Source organism: Equus quagga, chromosome 3 (assembly GCF_021613505.1).
Source record: "Equus quagga isolate Etosha38 chromosome 3, UCLA_HA_Equagga_1.0, whole genome shotgun sequence".
Classification (NCBI taxonomy): Eukaryota; Metazoa; Chordata; class Mammalia; order Perissodactyla; family Equidae; genus Equus; species Equus quagga.
The window spans coordinates 87103070-87119229 of NC_060269.1; the positions used below are offsets into that span (position 1 = coordinate 87103070).

A 16160-nucleotide genomic window follows, 5' to 3' on the forward strand; every position below is an offset into this window, starting at 1 on the left:
TTTCCTACTTCCCTGATGGCGGTGTAAAAAAATGGTAAAGTGTCTAAGCTTTAGAGTCAGGAGGAATGAGTTTAAGTCCCAGGTAATCCATTTAATAGCTGTGTAATCTTGGACTAGTTATTTCACCTTCCTATAGCTTGCTTTCCTCATTTGTAATAGGAAAACAATAATGGTACTTAATTATAGGATTCTTAGATGGATTAAATGAAATGAGATAGGTAAAACTCTTTGCCTATAATAAGTGGTCAAAACGTTAGCCATTATTATTTCATTACTACACTTTGGAGTTCTTCTGAAGTGGACCATTAATCTACTTTTCTCAGCCTTTTATCAATTATCTTTTAAAGACATTTAAAGAATAAGAAAAATATCATATATATGTATCAATGTAGCTAGCATTTCCAGTGTTCTTCATTTCATTGTGTAGATCCACTTGGTATCACTGCCCTTCTGCTTCAAGGACTTCAACATTTCTTGTACTGCAGGTCTGTTGGTGATGAATTCTTTCAGCTACTCTATCTCTGAAGAAGTCTTTATTTCACCTCATTTTTAAATGATATTTTTACTGGGTAGAGAATTCTAGGTTGACAGTTTCAGTACTTTAAAGATTTTGCTGCACTGTCTTCTTGTTTTTACTGTTTCTGACAAGACATATAGTGTCATCCTTATCTTTGCTCCTCTGTACAGAGTATGTCTTTTTCTCTTTGGCTGCCTTCAAGATTTTCTCTTTATCACAGGTTTTGAACAGTTTGAATATGATGTGCCTCGGTGTAATTTTCTTCATATTTCTTATGCTTGGAGTTCAATGAGATTCTGAATCTGTGGATTTACAGTTTTCATCAGATTTGGAAAAGTTTCAGCCATTACTTATTCAAATATTTTTCCATTATACCTTCTTTCTCCTCTCTTTTAGGGACTCAAATTTCATATATATAAGGGCATCTGAAGTTATCCCAAAATTCACTGATGCACTATTCATTTTTTAAGTTATTTTTCTTTTTCTCTGTGTTTCACTTTGAATAATTTATATTAGTAGGTCTTCAAGTTCACTAATCTTTTCTTCTATAATGTTTAATCTGTCATTAATCCCATCTAGTATAATTTTCATCTCAGACATTATGGTTTTCATCTTTAGAACTTCAGTCTGTTTCTATTTAACTTTTGAACATATGGAATACAGTTATAAAAACTATTTTAATGTACTTATCTGCTAATTCTAACCTCTGTGTTAATTCTAAGTCAGTTTGATTGATTTATCTTCACATTATAGGTCATATTTTCCTGCTTCCTTGCATGCCTGAAAATTTTTGACCGGATGCCACATATTGTGAATTTTATCTTATTGGATGCTGAATATGTGTTCTTGAGTTTTGGTAGGGGATGAAGTTATTTGAATTATTATTTGGGCCTTTTAAGATTTGTTAGGCTGGCCCAGAGCAATGCTCAGTCTTGGGCTAATCATTCTTCATTACTGGGGCAAAATTCTTTTGTGTACTCTACCTAGTACCCCATGAATCTTGAGGTTTTCCAGTCTGGTTTGGGGAAACAGGCACTATTCCTGGTCCTGCACACACAAGTACTGTTCCCTCTAATCCTTTTGTGTGGTTCTTTCCCAACAAAGGAAGTTTCCTCATATGCATGTGCTACTGAGTACTCAGCTGAACACTCAAAAGGGACCCTCTGTAGATCTCTGAGGCTCCCTCTTTGTGTGGTTCTCACCTCTCTGGTACTCTGTCCTGTTAATGCTGCCCATCTGAGGCTCCCTAGACTTTAAGCAACATCTCCTGAATTCAGGAAGTCCACCATTCTCCTGGTTTCCCACATCTTGCACCACAGCCTAGAAACTCTCTCTCAATGTGGTAAGCTGGGCAATCATAAAGCTCACTTTGTTTCCACCTCTCAGGGATATCACGATCTTTCATTGCCTGATGTCCAATAGTCTTGGAAATTGTTGTTGCACATATTTTGTCCATTTTTTAACTATTAGGGGCAGGAGGATAAATCTTCTCCCTGTTATTCCATCTTGGCCAGAAGCGGAAGTTTCGCTAGCTTATTATGTTTATTTTTCTGTACTGAACACTGTAAATGGCATCTCAGTTCAATCATCCCTGATGAATTGGGGTCAAATCTTACATGGTTATGAGGCTGCCCCTCTAGATTGTTTCTGTGTGGGTCTTTTCACTAACTGCCTTAAAGGCAGTCATTCTTCTGTTTAAAAAGCACATTTGAAAGAAATAGTGTTAAGGCTAAGGAATTTTAGTACTATGAGGAAGAATGTCTAAAAGTTTGTGCAGCTAAGTAAGTCACAAAGTGATTTTCATCCTATAGAATTTCTATAAGAAGGATTTTTCTTTTATAATTCTTGCAAATGAAAAGAACATTTATGGGAGGAATATGGAGATGCTGAGTGTGGAGGCAGGAAAAAGGAAGAATGGTAGACCTCAAGAAGAAAAGGGGTTGAGAATAAAATTTTTCTAAGAAAAATTATGGAAACCAAATCTCTGATACATTTACACATCAGACATTGCCTTCTATATATTTTCGGAAATAGTCTTCTGTTCTTTTCTTTCTTCCCACACAAAAATCCAGTTTTTACTTAACTAGTCTGCTAAGGTGAAATATTGAAGCAGACAGCTAGAAACATTATCATCATTCTTATCCCTTAATGAATGTCAAAACAAAATATGGCAAGTTCATGGAAGTGTACGGTAGTTAAGATAATCTAGGGCGCAGGTTGCACACTGGTGGCCCACGGGCTTTATTTGGCCTGCAGACATGTTGTGTTTGGCCTACAGAGCGATGGCCCATACCATATTTTACCAAAGTGTGAATTCATGACCATATTTATAAATTGGAAGATCTCACAATTTGGAGATTTCATATAAAAATCCTGGGGAGAAAGAAGATGTGGCAGTGCTCAGGGAGGCAGCAGATTTCCACTTCAGCTAGAGTCGGAGCCTTTAGTTCACTACAGTGTCCATCGCTCATGATCACTTCCTCCCCCCACCAGATTTCCTTACTTCTGGCCCTTCTTGCCCCTACAGGTATTTAAGTTAGTGACACCTGATTGAGGGTATGTATAACAATATCCCAACAAATTAACTTCTATTTTTAAAATTAGAAAACAAACATAAAAGCAAAACCAAAATATCCATTTTTTTTTTTAAAGGGGAAATAGGATTCCTAGAAACATACATTGAAAAGAGTACTTATTTTCTACCAATTGTAGGGAAGTTATATCTGGGGCACATTTTTAAACTATAGATTCCTGGGTGTCTAGGAAGCATCCCAAAATGTTTATTTTTAATAAATTCACAGGTAATTCAAATATAACTCACATTTAGAAACCACAATCTACCCTACCTTTGCCTACGTTCCTTTATGTGTACACAAAAGAAAGCATAATTAGAAAGAGCTGAAATAACATTATTAGAAAATTATGCTCTGGCACACTTTTCCTCCCAATGCATTCTATTTAAACAGGAAAAAAAAAATCTGAACTTTAGGTACACAATAAGAGTAACTCTATATTTAGTCTTCAGTATTCATGTTTCAACCAAGAAAAGAAAACCAGAAGAACAACTTTTTTTTTAATTGCTATACACTAAATTTCTATATGCCAAAAATTTCTATATATTGGGGTTTCTCTACACCTCAGTGGTTTATAAAATAAGAGAATTGAAACAGATCTAAGTTCCCCTTCCAGCTGTAAAATGATCCAAATTCAGCTGTACTCAATATTTGTCAACCTCAGTTAAAATAAAATTTTCAACTTAAAACAGTATTATAGTGGTAAGACATCTAAGTTTGCGTTTTACTGCTAACAGATTTTTAACTGCTAATAAAAGAATGGGGACTAAAAGGTCACAAGTATGAGAAATGTCTGACTAATGAGGTAATTTGAGGGGAAAAAAAGAAAACTAGAAAAATGAAGATGTACTATTTAATATATAAAAAAAGACGACTTTATTTGTATAAATTTTTTTCAAAAGCAAAGAACTTCTTAGCATACTAAGAGGGTGCATGTAAAGTTCCGCCTTTAGGAAACCTAAACATCGGTTTGCACATCACTCATTAATGTTTCCTTCTGGCTTTAGTAGAAAATGAAGGATACAGAAGACCACCCCAGGGAGGGGACCTGGAGATAGGAACAGAAAGATGTTACTTTTCAATCTTTGTACAATATAACGTTTTACCTATTTTAAAACATAAGATACTTACAAATAATTAAACTTTATCTCCTATAATAATTAAAGTCCGCAGAACTCGTCCCCTTCAGAGGGCAACAAAACCATTTATTTCATAAAAGAACTGCATGATCATCTAAACTATTTGCATAAGAATATTCTACAACTCTTAAGTGCAAAGAAAAAAAAAGATGTGATGACAGTTAAGGGAAAGGGTTAATAGTGATTTTAATTTTGTCTCAAAAAACTGCAGAATAGAAATTCCACTTCTCCAAATAAAAGCAAATGTCAACCAATTATATTATGAATGAATTTTAAAACCATATGATAAACTAAAATTTAGAAACTTTTGTAGTTCTCCTATCAGACACACTTTATACCACCACACAGAAAGCATGCAAGCCGACTGAAAGAACTGATTCAAAGGAGAAGAAAAGAAACTTTGCTAGCAGTCACCAACTGTTTGGGGCTCTATAGATAAGAACTGTCAACCAAACCAAAGGACAACTTTTAAATGCACTAAGAATGGGATGGAGAGTTGGTCATGAACTATTAATGACCACACCTTAATAAGATCATTACTTCTAACCCTGAACTAAAAGTTAAAAATGATTTTCACTATTAAAATATCTAGTCTGCAGTGATTAAGTACACAGGCTTTAGGACCAGACAGCCTACATTCAAAATGCTGGCTCTCCCACTATCTATATATTTGGGTAAATCTAACTCTTCCTCAGTTTCCTTATCTGTAAAAAATGGAGAAAAGAGTAGTATCTACCTTAATGCTGTTTTAAGGAATTAAATTTTTACTACATTAAACAGTACGTAAGTGTGTATTATCATTATTATTATCTAAGCATCCTTGCAAAACAGTAACCCAGCCTCAAGTGCATCTTCTAGTGTGTCTAAAGCATTGGCTAAGATAATTCGATGCCTTTCAGTCAGTAAGCCTCTTCCATATTAAAAAAAATCTTCAGGCAAAACATCATAATCTGTTCCTCAACTCAGCAGAACAGATTCTGCCTGTCATGAATTCTTCACAAACTCATCTTTCTACTCCTAAAACAGGTTGCTTCTCCCTTATATATCACCATTTGGGGCATTTTTGTTTCTTTCTGCCTTTTTTAAAATCTAAGTTTTCATAAAAAATAAAGCAAAACAAAAACTATGGTTATAATCATGGTTTATTTACTAAGTTTTTTCTTTTTTCTATTTAACATTGTATTTCCATGTTAAAAAAAAACTTAACCTAATTTTTGATGATCACAAAATTCCATTGTAAGGATTTAGAATACTTCAAATCATTCCTCCTCTGTAAGCTACATGTTGTTTCCAATTTTATACCATTACAAATAATGCCGTGATGAGCATTTAAACATTTTTTAAAGATTTCCAAAAGAACACTTCATTACCTTCACTTTACTCAACAGTTTATAGAAACTTGATGCTATCAAGACCACAGGTCAGCTGAGGGACATCTTGGTGGAAAAAAAGCTGACGGAAACATATACCACCACCGCAAGAACAATTGTTTAAAAGCTCAGGAACAGTTTCATAAATTTAGATGTCAATATAGATTGTGGAGTTCTCTTTCACATCTCCTATGTAAATTAAGGTAACTTTTTGCCCCTCCTCGGAACCGCTCATTTTAAAAGATACTCTTCAGATGAGAAGTTAGGGTTAAGGGAACTGACTCTGGAGTCAGAGACCTGGCTTCAAAATCCCTGCTCCACCACAACCAGCCGTGGGACCGGAGGCACCTTATTAAGCCTCTCTCAGGCTCAGTCTTTTCATCTGCACAATAAGAATAACAGCACTTATCTCATGGGATTGTTGTAAAGATAGATAATGTGTCAAATTTTTCAAATAATGCCTAGCACATAGTAAATTCACAAATAGTTACTTATTGTAACTATTTTCAGCGTTCATTTAGGTGGTCTGAAAGACATAAGCATTTATCTGGGTAATTTGTGTATGCATTAATTGGCTTAATTTACAGATTATGATGGTACAGATGTATGTTTACAAACTGCTACATCGTAGTTTTTAAAATATTGTTCAGTCTAAAAAGCTAACTGTCAAAATATAGATAGGGATATGAAAATCTTTATAATGTCCCTCATTAAGGTTGTAAAAGAGGATTTAAATAATTTTTAAAAGATTCAATAATAGTTTTAAAGGAATCATAAACATGAATTTTGCTGTTTACAGCATATACCATTGAAACTGTTTTTCTTCAGAGAGAATAAGAAATTCTTAAGTCTTTTTCACATGAGTAAGAGGTCCAATATATTTAATAGCATACTAAGTGAACTAGGAGTAATTCATAAGCTAGAGTGATATTATTTCCGCTAGATTTTTGTTGCTTAGAAATATTTGGTAATACAAAGAGCAGCAGAAAAGGAAAATGCACCAGCCAACCATTATCACAGCAATGACAATTAATCCTTTAGATGATTTGGCCAGCCTGGACACTGTTTTTAGAAGCCTACACTGAATTTCTGCTGTTACTTAACAATCAACGAGGTGACTTAAGGCAATCAACCAAGTATTTGTAGACAGCCCAGAAGTTTTGTAATACTCTGTTTCAGGAATTAAAAAATAAACCAAGCCCTGAGGTGGTAAAATACTAAATACATTTTTGAATTGTACTTCTTAGATCACACCTGGTAAAGCGACATTTGAAAACTTTTTAGGAACTGATATCTGCCAAGTATAATGTTAACGTCTAGGAAGAGGGAAAAAAATTCTTTTGTAGCCAAAAGAATTTGCAGAAAACATTCCCAATTAATTTTAAATTTTGAATCCTAGTGATAACTATCATCATAATAAATAAGTATAAAGGCTGACAGTAAAGTCACACTAGTGGCAAATAAAATACCCAACGATGATAGCAGAATATTAAACAGGTCGAAATTTCTATTTAAACACTTCTGAATTTCTAGTCTAGACGGCTCATTTTAAATACAATCCCCAACCCCAGATAAAGTGAACCAGGCCGTAACTAAACCACATAGCATTTCAGTTGAACAAACATCACAAACACTTCACTTAGAGTCAAGATCCCTTGTCAGTTTATTCTAACAAAGTGGCAGATAGCATCAAATGATAAATATCTTTGATTCAATCAATCGTTGGCTTACTGAGCAAATTCAGAAAGTGCTAAGTAAAATCGCTGTCCATTTCACCCACTCCTCCTGGCATAAGTGAGGTTTCCTTATCACTCCAGGCCTCATGTTCTGCTCATCGTCAGAGATTGCAATAATCCCTCCACTTTACTCTTCATTTGCTGCAAATACGGCTTTAGGCCATCACTGTTCAAATTATTCAACTTCAAAATGATACGGTCTATAAATTCTTTATCAATCTCCCACTACACTCCCAACAGTGATGATTTCTAACCTTCATCTCTCTCCTCAAACTTCTAACTCTTCTCCACTACTCAAATCATACTTAAAAGCAGACAGACTTGCCTCCTTTGATGGCATTAAGTGTAAATTCTCTTACAGAACCTTATTTTCATTTCTATTCATCAACAGGCCCACCTCCATCTTTGTGGCCTTCCCTGCAATCTTACAGAGAAGAGCTGCTCTCCTCACGACTAAAGCCAACAGCTCTCCCTGGGGCTCATTCCTTCCCATCCTGACAGAGCCTCATAAAAGGAGATTATTCTTTTTCACTCCTTCTGGCATTTTAAGTTTCTTAACCACATAGAATCTGTTCTTCTATCATCTTCAGTCTTATAAAGAATTTTTTTCCTGATCTATGAAATCTCCTAGATCATGCAAATCTCATCTATTTTACCCCCAAATATCATCCTCAATTTCAATTTCCTTCCTATTCCCCTCCTTGTCAGTGAAATGGTTCTTTTGAAGGTAAGAATATTCAACCAGTCATACCATTCTTCTTCTAATTCTTTAGTCATCTTTCTCTGGCTCCCTGTGGCATCTGGCACTCTTGGTCACATACTCCTTGACAGGCTCTCCTAATGCATTCTCACATCACCCTTTCCTAGTTCATTGACTCTTTAGATACTTCCTTCTCTGTCCCCCTATTTTCCTCACCTTCACACGCCATCTTCAGCACTTTTTAAACACGTCCTCTCTCCCGAATTCATTCACTCGTCCTATCTTTCTGCTCTGTGATACACTATGCTCGCTCCCAGACATCTAATCATGTCTTCAAGGCAGCTCGGGCTCCACCCCCAGGTGAATCCTCTGACTAAATCAAGCCACGCCTTCTTCCTTAAAACTTTCATTGCACTTATTCAATGTTTTGTAATATATTATGATTTCATACTTTCCTATCTGTGTTTTTTTTTAATCTAGATTTTAAGTTTTTTAGTAGGAATCATTTTCCTTTTATTTTTCAGTATTTCTCAAAATACAGAAAACAATTCTAAACACAGAGCAGTCAAATACTTTACAGCTGTAGAGTTAGTTTAGATAAGAAACAAAAGACATTCAAAACAAAAATAAATTTATACTACTTGTAAAATATTTCTAATTGTTGCTACTTTAACTATAGTCAAACAATTCTGTGGGTATTTTTTTCCTACTAATTTCTGTATTTTTCACATATTCAAGGGGACCTGGCATATTTGCCCATCTTGTTTCCTTTCAAGTGTCAACCATCTTAACGTGGCCTATATGTAGCTACCACATCTAAAGATTTTCCGTATAAAACAACCTGAAAACCAAAGCACAGTCGGGGACCTAATGAAAACAACGTACATAAGAGAGGCTGAAATCTGGGTGAGAAGGGGATAAACCAAACTTTTGCCTCAGTATTATTAACCTTATTTCTTAGGTTGCTACTTCCCCCAATACATACAGCTGAAGAGGAAAGCAAAAGGTAAAGAAGTCTTGTACACTGAATCAGTGGGCTGTCTCTGTCATTTCATATGTATAATGACCCAGGAATAAAGCTCACAAAACCCTATGAGGTAGTTGTTATTATTTCCATTTTACAGACCAGACACGGAGATTAAATTATTTATCGAAAATGACTCTAATTAGTAAAAGAGCTAAAACACAAACCAAGGACTATCAGATAAACTCAAAATCTGTGCTCTTTCTCCCATATTATGCTTCCTACTTTATGTTTGAATGTGAATAAACATGACACCACCTAGAGTTAGTTTTCACCAAAGCTAAAAGATATAAAGATATTAATTTTGTCTTGTTAAAGATTAACAATAACAATTTAATATTTCAATGATAGGTCAAATACTGAATTTTTAAATTATATGAATGAGACAATTTTATAACAAAGAATTAAGTATTAAACAAGGCAAAGTATAAAAGTACCAGATAATCTTAATGGTTGTGAAGAAGCCTGCACAGAGAGTAAATCCAGTTTCTTAAATACCCTCTAGGTCAAAGCACTTTAATAAGCCTAAGTTACATGTTAGATATCAAGTGGTAAGTCAATAAAACCAAGCCCCCTACCCCATCTCCCCAAAAACCTAGCATATGGTCTATAATTTACCTATGCATACTATAACCAAATTGTACTGAACTGGAAATAAATGGAGATCAGATGTTAGAAACTCTGGAGAGAATAATGATTGGATCCCCAAAATCTACTCACTTCAATTAGTTTTGGGACAGCCAGTGCCCAGCAAAAAAACTCAATTCCCAGCTTCCCTTGCAAGTAGGAGAGACCAATACAAACAGAAGTCACTAGGTAAGGCTTTTGAGAAAATTATTTAAAAGGATCTGACTCAGCTGGAAGGCATACCCTTTTAGCCATTTTCCTCATTTCTTCTATGTCTACCAGGAAAGACATTATCAATGGAATGCTGGCAGCCATTCTGTGACCATGAGGCCATCTTGAAGATAAAAGCCATGTACTAAGGAGGTGGAGAAGAAAAATAAAAGATGTCTGGGTTCACTGTCATGTCTGGAAACTGCCATATCAGCTCTGGAGTATTATGCCTGAACTTAATGATACATTAAAGATAAAAAACCTTCTTTAGGCCATGTTATGCTAGGTCTCTTGTACTAGCAACCCAATACAATTTCTGACTGGAAGAAACAGAACAAATAATTCATTGCAGTGGTCGTGGGTAGTGCAAGCACAAAAAATATCTCAAGCAGCATTCTCCAAATCAGTGCTACTATTACAAGAGATGCTAAGAGATGTACTATGAATTCTGCGGTTAAATTGTCAAATAAATAAAAAATGATATATATGATATCTTGGAGATTCATAACGTGTTAGTATATCACAGGTTCTAAAAGTGTGCACAATTTCAGTTCCGAAATGTGCCCACAAATACTTTCTGAAGAATTTTAGTTACGCTTCACAAAACTTACTCCCGGGAGTATAACAACAAAAGGCTCACAAACATTAAGTAATAACTCCGTGTTTGTGAGACTGTGAATATGTACATTTATATACACTAGAATTTATACATCTGAGAGTGCTCCCTTTCAAAATAGTCACTTGGAGGGGATACAGACCCTTGTTCACGAATATGTTATCAAAAACAGTTCTGAGACCCTCTTTTCTAATTATGCTTAGAGCATTATTTAAAAAATCACTCCTTTTACTTTATAATCATTTTTCATGTTAATTCAAAATATATTCCTTAACTACTCACCTTTCTAAAACACAAATAATGATTTAATTGAATCAAACCCACTCTCCAAGAAGAGATGTGCCACTCACAAAGATACTCAAAACCACAGGCCATATGCTCTAAAAGTAGTCCAAAACAGGAGATGCAGTGTTCTAAAAATGAGTAGTTTGGAGAGGACGACGTTTATTTTTAAAAGTTCCATTAAGTGTGTCAAAATCCAGCACACATTAATTTATCAACGAGCCCAAGCAATAAGTAGAAGAAACATGTAGCCCAAGGAACAAAGTAGGGCCATAAACTTTGAAACAAAAAAACTATATTTAAGTTCATATATTACCTTTACCTAGTGTTAAAAAAAATCTGTTATAAATCAAATCTAAGCATACCAAAAATAATAACAGCTAATATTTATTGAATACTTAGCACGCACTGGGCACTGCTCTAAGTGCTTTACACGTATTGACTCATTTAGTCCTTATAACAATCCCTTAAAAGAGGCCTGGTTATCATTCTTATTTTGCAGATAAGGAAACCAAAGGGCAGCACGGTTAAGAAACTGGCACAAGGTCATAGAGCTAGTAAAGCATAAAGTCAGAACTCAAAACCCAGGCAGCCTGGCTCCAGAGTCTATGCTCTAAAGGCCACGCTCTACTGCCTCTCCAAACCCAACAGGAGTGTTAACACCATGCACAGCTGCATCTGTGAACAATTCACACACATTCAGACAGGTATCCACGTGTTTGTAAAGTTTTACCAGGCAATGTTACATGTTATTTAATTTTATCTTCACAGCTGCTGTGTGTCAATATAGCCTGTCAATCAATCGATTTCCTAGGCATGAACTCAGATGATTAAAGCCATGTGGCCACAGACTATTGCACTTATCCGCTGTCTTAGAAATGCGTCTTATCTGTGTATCATCAGTGCCTAGTAGAGTGCCTGGCAGAGAACGGGAATTCAATGTACATGTACTGAATAAGGAACAATTACAAAGGAGCTGGGCATCAGAATGTGGTTAGATCCGTCCAGGTTCATCATTACTGCTACTAGAAAACTAGCTTGGCTCACGAAGAGTAATTCTTGAGTATCCCCTTAGGTGGAAGAATAGCATTACCCATTTTCGAATTAAATCTTAGTATCTCAAAACAGTCTTGAAATTCCTTTGAAGTTAGAAGTTGTCTTGATGTACTAACATAATCACTGAGAAAGATTCAGTTGAAACCTTATTTTAAAAACATAGCTCAGTTTGGTCTTCAGTTACACAGTGAGTGTGATATACTATGTGGCCACGTTAAAATAATCTTTTATTTAAAAACTGAAGGAGAGGGGCTGGCCCGGTGGCTTAGTTGTTAAGTTTGCACAGTCCGTTTCGGTGCCCCGGGGTTCACAGGTTCACATCCTGGGCGTAGACCTATGCACCACTTGTCAAGCCATGCTGCAGCGGCGTCCCACATATAAAAGAGAGGAAAATGGACACAGTTTAGCTCAGGGACAATCCTCCTCAAGCAAAAAGAGGAGGATTGGTGGCAAATGTTAGCTCAGGGCTAATCTTCCTCAAAAAAATGAAAAACTGAAGAAGAAAGAATAAAACACCTATGAATAAATTTAACCAAAGAAGTGAAATACCACTAAACTGAAAACTATAACATTGTTGAAAGAAATCAAAGATGACACAAAGAAATGGAAAGATATTCCATGCTCTTGATTGGAAGAATTAACATACTTAAAATGTCTGTATTTCCTAAAGCAATCTACAGATTCAATGCAATCTCTATCAAAGTCCCAAAAATACTTTTCACAGAAATAGAAAAAAGAATTCAGAAATTTATATGAAACAACGAAAGACCCTGAATAGCCAAAGGAAGCCTGAGAAAAAAGAACAAAGCTGGACGTATCACACTGCCAGATTTCAAAATATACTACAAAGCTATAGTATCCAAAACAGCATGGTCCTGGCACAAAAACAGACACACACATCAGCGGAACAGGATCAAGAGCTATAAACAAACCGACACATCTAATGGACAGCTAATTTTTGACAAGGGAGCCAAGAACATACAATAGAGAAAGGAAAGTGTCTTCAATCAATAGGATCGGGAAAACTGAATGGTCACATGCAAAAGAATGAAAATAGACCATAATTTTACACCATACACAAGAATTAACTCAAAATGAATTAAAGACTTGAATATAAGACCTGAAACCATAAAACATCTAGAAGAAAACCTAAGCAGTATGCTCTTCGACATCAGCCTTAGCAGTATCTCTGAATACCATGCCTGGCCAGGCAAGGGAAACAAAAGAAAAAATAAACAAATGGGACCATATCAAACTACAAAGCTTCTGCACAGCAAAGGAAACCGTCAACAAAATGAACAGACAACCCAAGAAGTGGGAGAAATATTTGCAAATCATATATCTTATAAGGGATTAATACTCAAAATATATAAAGAATTCATACAACAACAAAAAAACAAACAACCCAATTAAAAAATGGGGAAAGGATCTGAACACATATTTTTCCCAAGAAGATATACAGACGGCCAACAGGCACATGAAAAGATGAGTAACATCACTAATTATTAGGGAAATGCAATCAAAACTTCAATGAGATATCACCTCACACCTGTCAGAATCGCTTTAATTAACAAGAGATAACAAGTGTTGGGAAGGATGTGGAGAAAAGGGAACCCTCATACACTGTTGGTGGGAATATAATCTGGTGCAAGCACTATGGAAAACAGCACGGAGATTCCTTTAAGAATTAAGATTAGAACTACCATATGATCCAGCTATTCCACCTCTGGGTATTTATCCAAAGAACACAAAAACAGGAACATGTAAAGATATTTGCACCCCTATGTTCATTGCAGCATTATTCACAATAGCCAAGACTCAGAAACAACCTAAGCACCCATCAATGGATGAACAAGTAAAGATATGGAATACATACCCAATGGAATACTACTTGGCCATGAAAAAGATGAAACCCCATCATTTGTGACAACATGGATGGACCCTGAGGGTATTATGCTAAGTGAAGTAAGTCAGAGAAAAGTCAAATACCGTATGATTTCACTCATAAGTAGAAGGTAAAAAAACAACAAACACATACATACAGAGATTAGACAGGTGGTCACCGGAGGGGAAGGGGGGAGGTAGGAGGGCAAAAGGGGTGATAGGGCACATGTGTACAGTGATGGATGGTAATTGGGTGGTAAACATGATGTAATCTACACAGAAACTGAAATATAATGATGTAGACCTGAAATTTACATCATGTCATAAACCAATGTTACCTCAATAAAGAAAAGAAAAAAAAATTGAAGGAAATTTTCATTAAATTTTAATAATGGAGAATAATATAATCTAGATTTTTCATTGTAACTGTACAAATTATATAAGTAAGAACATTGGAGGATACGTTGACTTGAATCATAACTGAAGTAACAGTATTGCCAGATACTATGTAATAACACGTATCCTATTTGCTATTCATTTCTATATACCTCAAAGTAGTGTCAGAATTTCAAGGTTCTGATTGGACTCAACTGAATGTTACATATGTGCAGTACAGTTTTATCTAGTTTAGATTTGATAATTGAACATTCCTGAACCAAGGTTTCCACTGTATCATTATATATATATATTTTTTTAATTATCAGGTTTAAAAATTTTTTTTTAACAAAATACCCATTCCAGCTTTCATGAAGTACAGTTATAAGGATACATTTTAGCTTTGGTAAATTTTCATAAAGTACTTCGAAAATTGAGATATGTTACATACGTTACATCTGAATCATTTCATAAAGTGAATTACATTGTATTTTCTAGAAGAGATATTTTACTACACTAAGACCTAAAAGAATTAATCAGAAGCCTGGTCGGTGGTGTAGTGGTTAAGTTCACGTGCTCTGCTTCAGTGGCCCAGGGTTCCCCGGTTTGGATTGTGGGTGCAGACCTACACACCGCTCATCAAGCCATGCTGTGGCGGCATCCCACAGAGAAGAACTAGAAGGACTTAACAACTAGGAGATACAACTATCTCTGTACTGGGGTTTTGGGGAGAGAAAAAAAAAAAAAGAGGAAGATTGGCAACAGATTTAGCTGAGGGCCAAACTTCCTCACCAAAATAAAATAAAACAAATTAATCATCCTTTAATAGTTTAAATGTTTATTTTAAAAATTACACTTTCATAGAAAAATTGCTTAAGTAATACTCAAGCAGTATGTAAGAGAAACTAAATTTCTTAAAAGTGTTCTCTTATTTTAAAAAATTCCCAGGCTGTATCTTTCTTCCAAAAAAATAAACCTGACCATCTTTGAATATATTTACCACATTTTCAGGTTACATAATCGTTCTAACCTTAATTTAAATTATTCAACAAGATTGTTTGATTTTCGTCCCAGAGACTAAATTAGAATTAAGTGGAAAAAGCATGAAAACATGAAAATGATATTGTATACAAAGCATTCCCTCAGGCATCCTTTCAACAAATAACTCTCAATGTAGATAAAAAGCATGCGTTTATGTAACTTATATAAACAGAAATGTTTGCTGTTTGTGCTGTGGACTCGATTCCGATTCCTAGCAATCGAGTGTGCAGCAGAGCAGAACCCTGCCCAGGTTTTTTGCACCATCCTCTCACCTTCCAGCGCTTTATCTGACATCATGCTCCAGCTATTCCTAAGGCTTTCATGGCCAATTTTTTCAAAAGTGGGTGGCCAGATCCTCCTTCTTAGTCGATCTAGTCTGGAAGCTCCACTGAAACCTCTCCATCATGGGGGACGCTACTGGTATTTGAAATCCCGGTGGCATGGCTTTCAGCATCACAGCAACATGCAGATGCTACAGTAAGATAACCAACAGACAAGGGGTGTGGGTCCCTGACCAGGAAATGAACTGGGGCCACGGCAGCGCCAAATCTTAACCACCAGACCACCATGGATGGCTAAAAAAAGAAGGAAACGTACCATCTACCAATAAGGAAAAAAAAAAAAATATTCCTAAATGAAAATAATACGTTTCCATTCTACTCAGAACACACTAAACCAATAAAGAAAACTTTTATTCTTTTAGGTGTGTTAAGGAGAAGGTGCAGGTGAGATGAACTCAGGATGCAGTTTCTTCTAAGCTGTGTATCAGAAGTTAACAAGTGGCAAACACCATTAAAATTCATGACATAATGTTAGCTTCCAACCATCTCAAATTGTTTATGAACCTTATTTTTCTTGAAGGAGTTGACTCCCCTATAGGGAAAAAAATAAAGTCTCTCATGTATCTGTATATTCATGTTAAAATTAATAAGATGGTTTTCTGTTGGAAAATTCAATCATATAGGACAATTAAGAGTCTCCATATGTAAAAGAAAAAAAACCTTCACCAG

At 35.5% G+C, this 16160-nt stretch overlaps 1 protein-coding gene across 15 annotated transcripts in view; it reads right to left on the reverse strand.

The window, feature by feature from the left end:
* PTPN13 (protein tyrosine phosphatase non-receptor type 13) overlaps positions 1 to 16160 on the reverse strand; it is a 204191-nt gene that overhangs the window by 183300 nt on the left and 4731 nt on the right. For 13 of the 15 annotated variants that reach the window (XM_046656429.1, XM_046656440.1, XM_046656437.1 and 10 more), the window contains exon 1: positions 15423 to 15462. The exons of the other annotated variants lie outside the window; for them this stretch is intronic. In XM_046656429.1, coding sequence (XP_046512385.1) covers positions 15423 to 15447 — 25 coding nt within the window. In that variant the 5' untranslated portion in view covers positions 15448 to 15462. Of the gene's footprint in view, positions 1 to 15422; positions 15463 to 16160 lie in introns of those variants that run through there. 15 annotated transcript variants of the gene reach the window in all.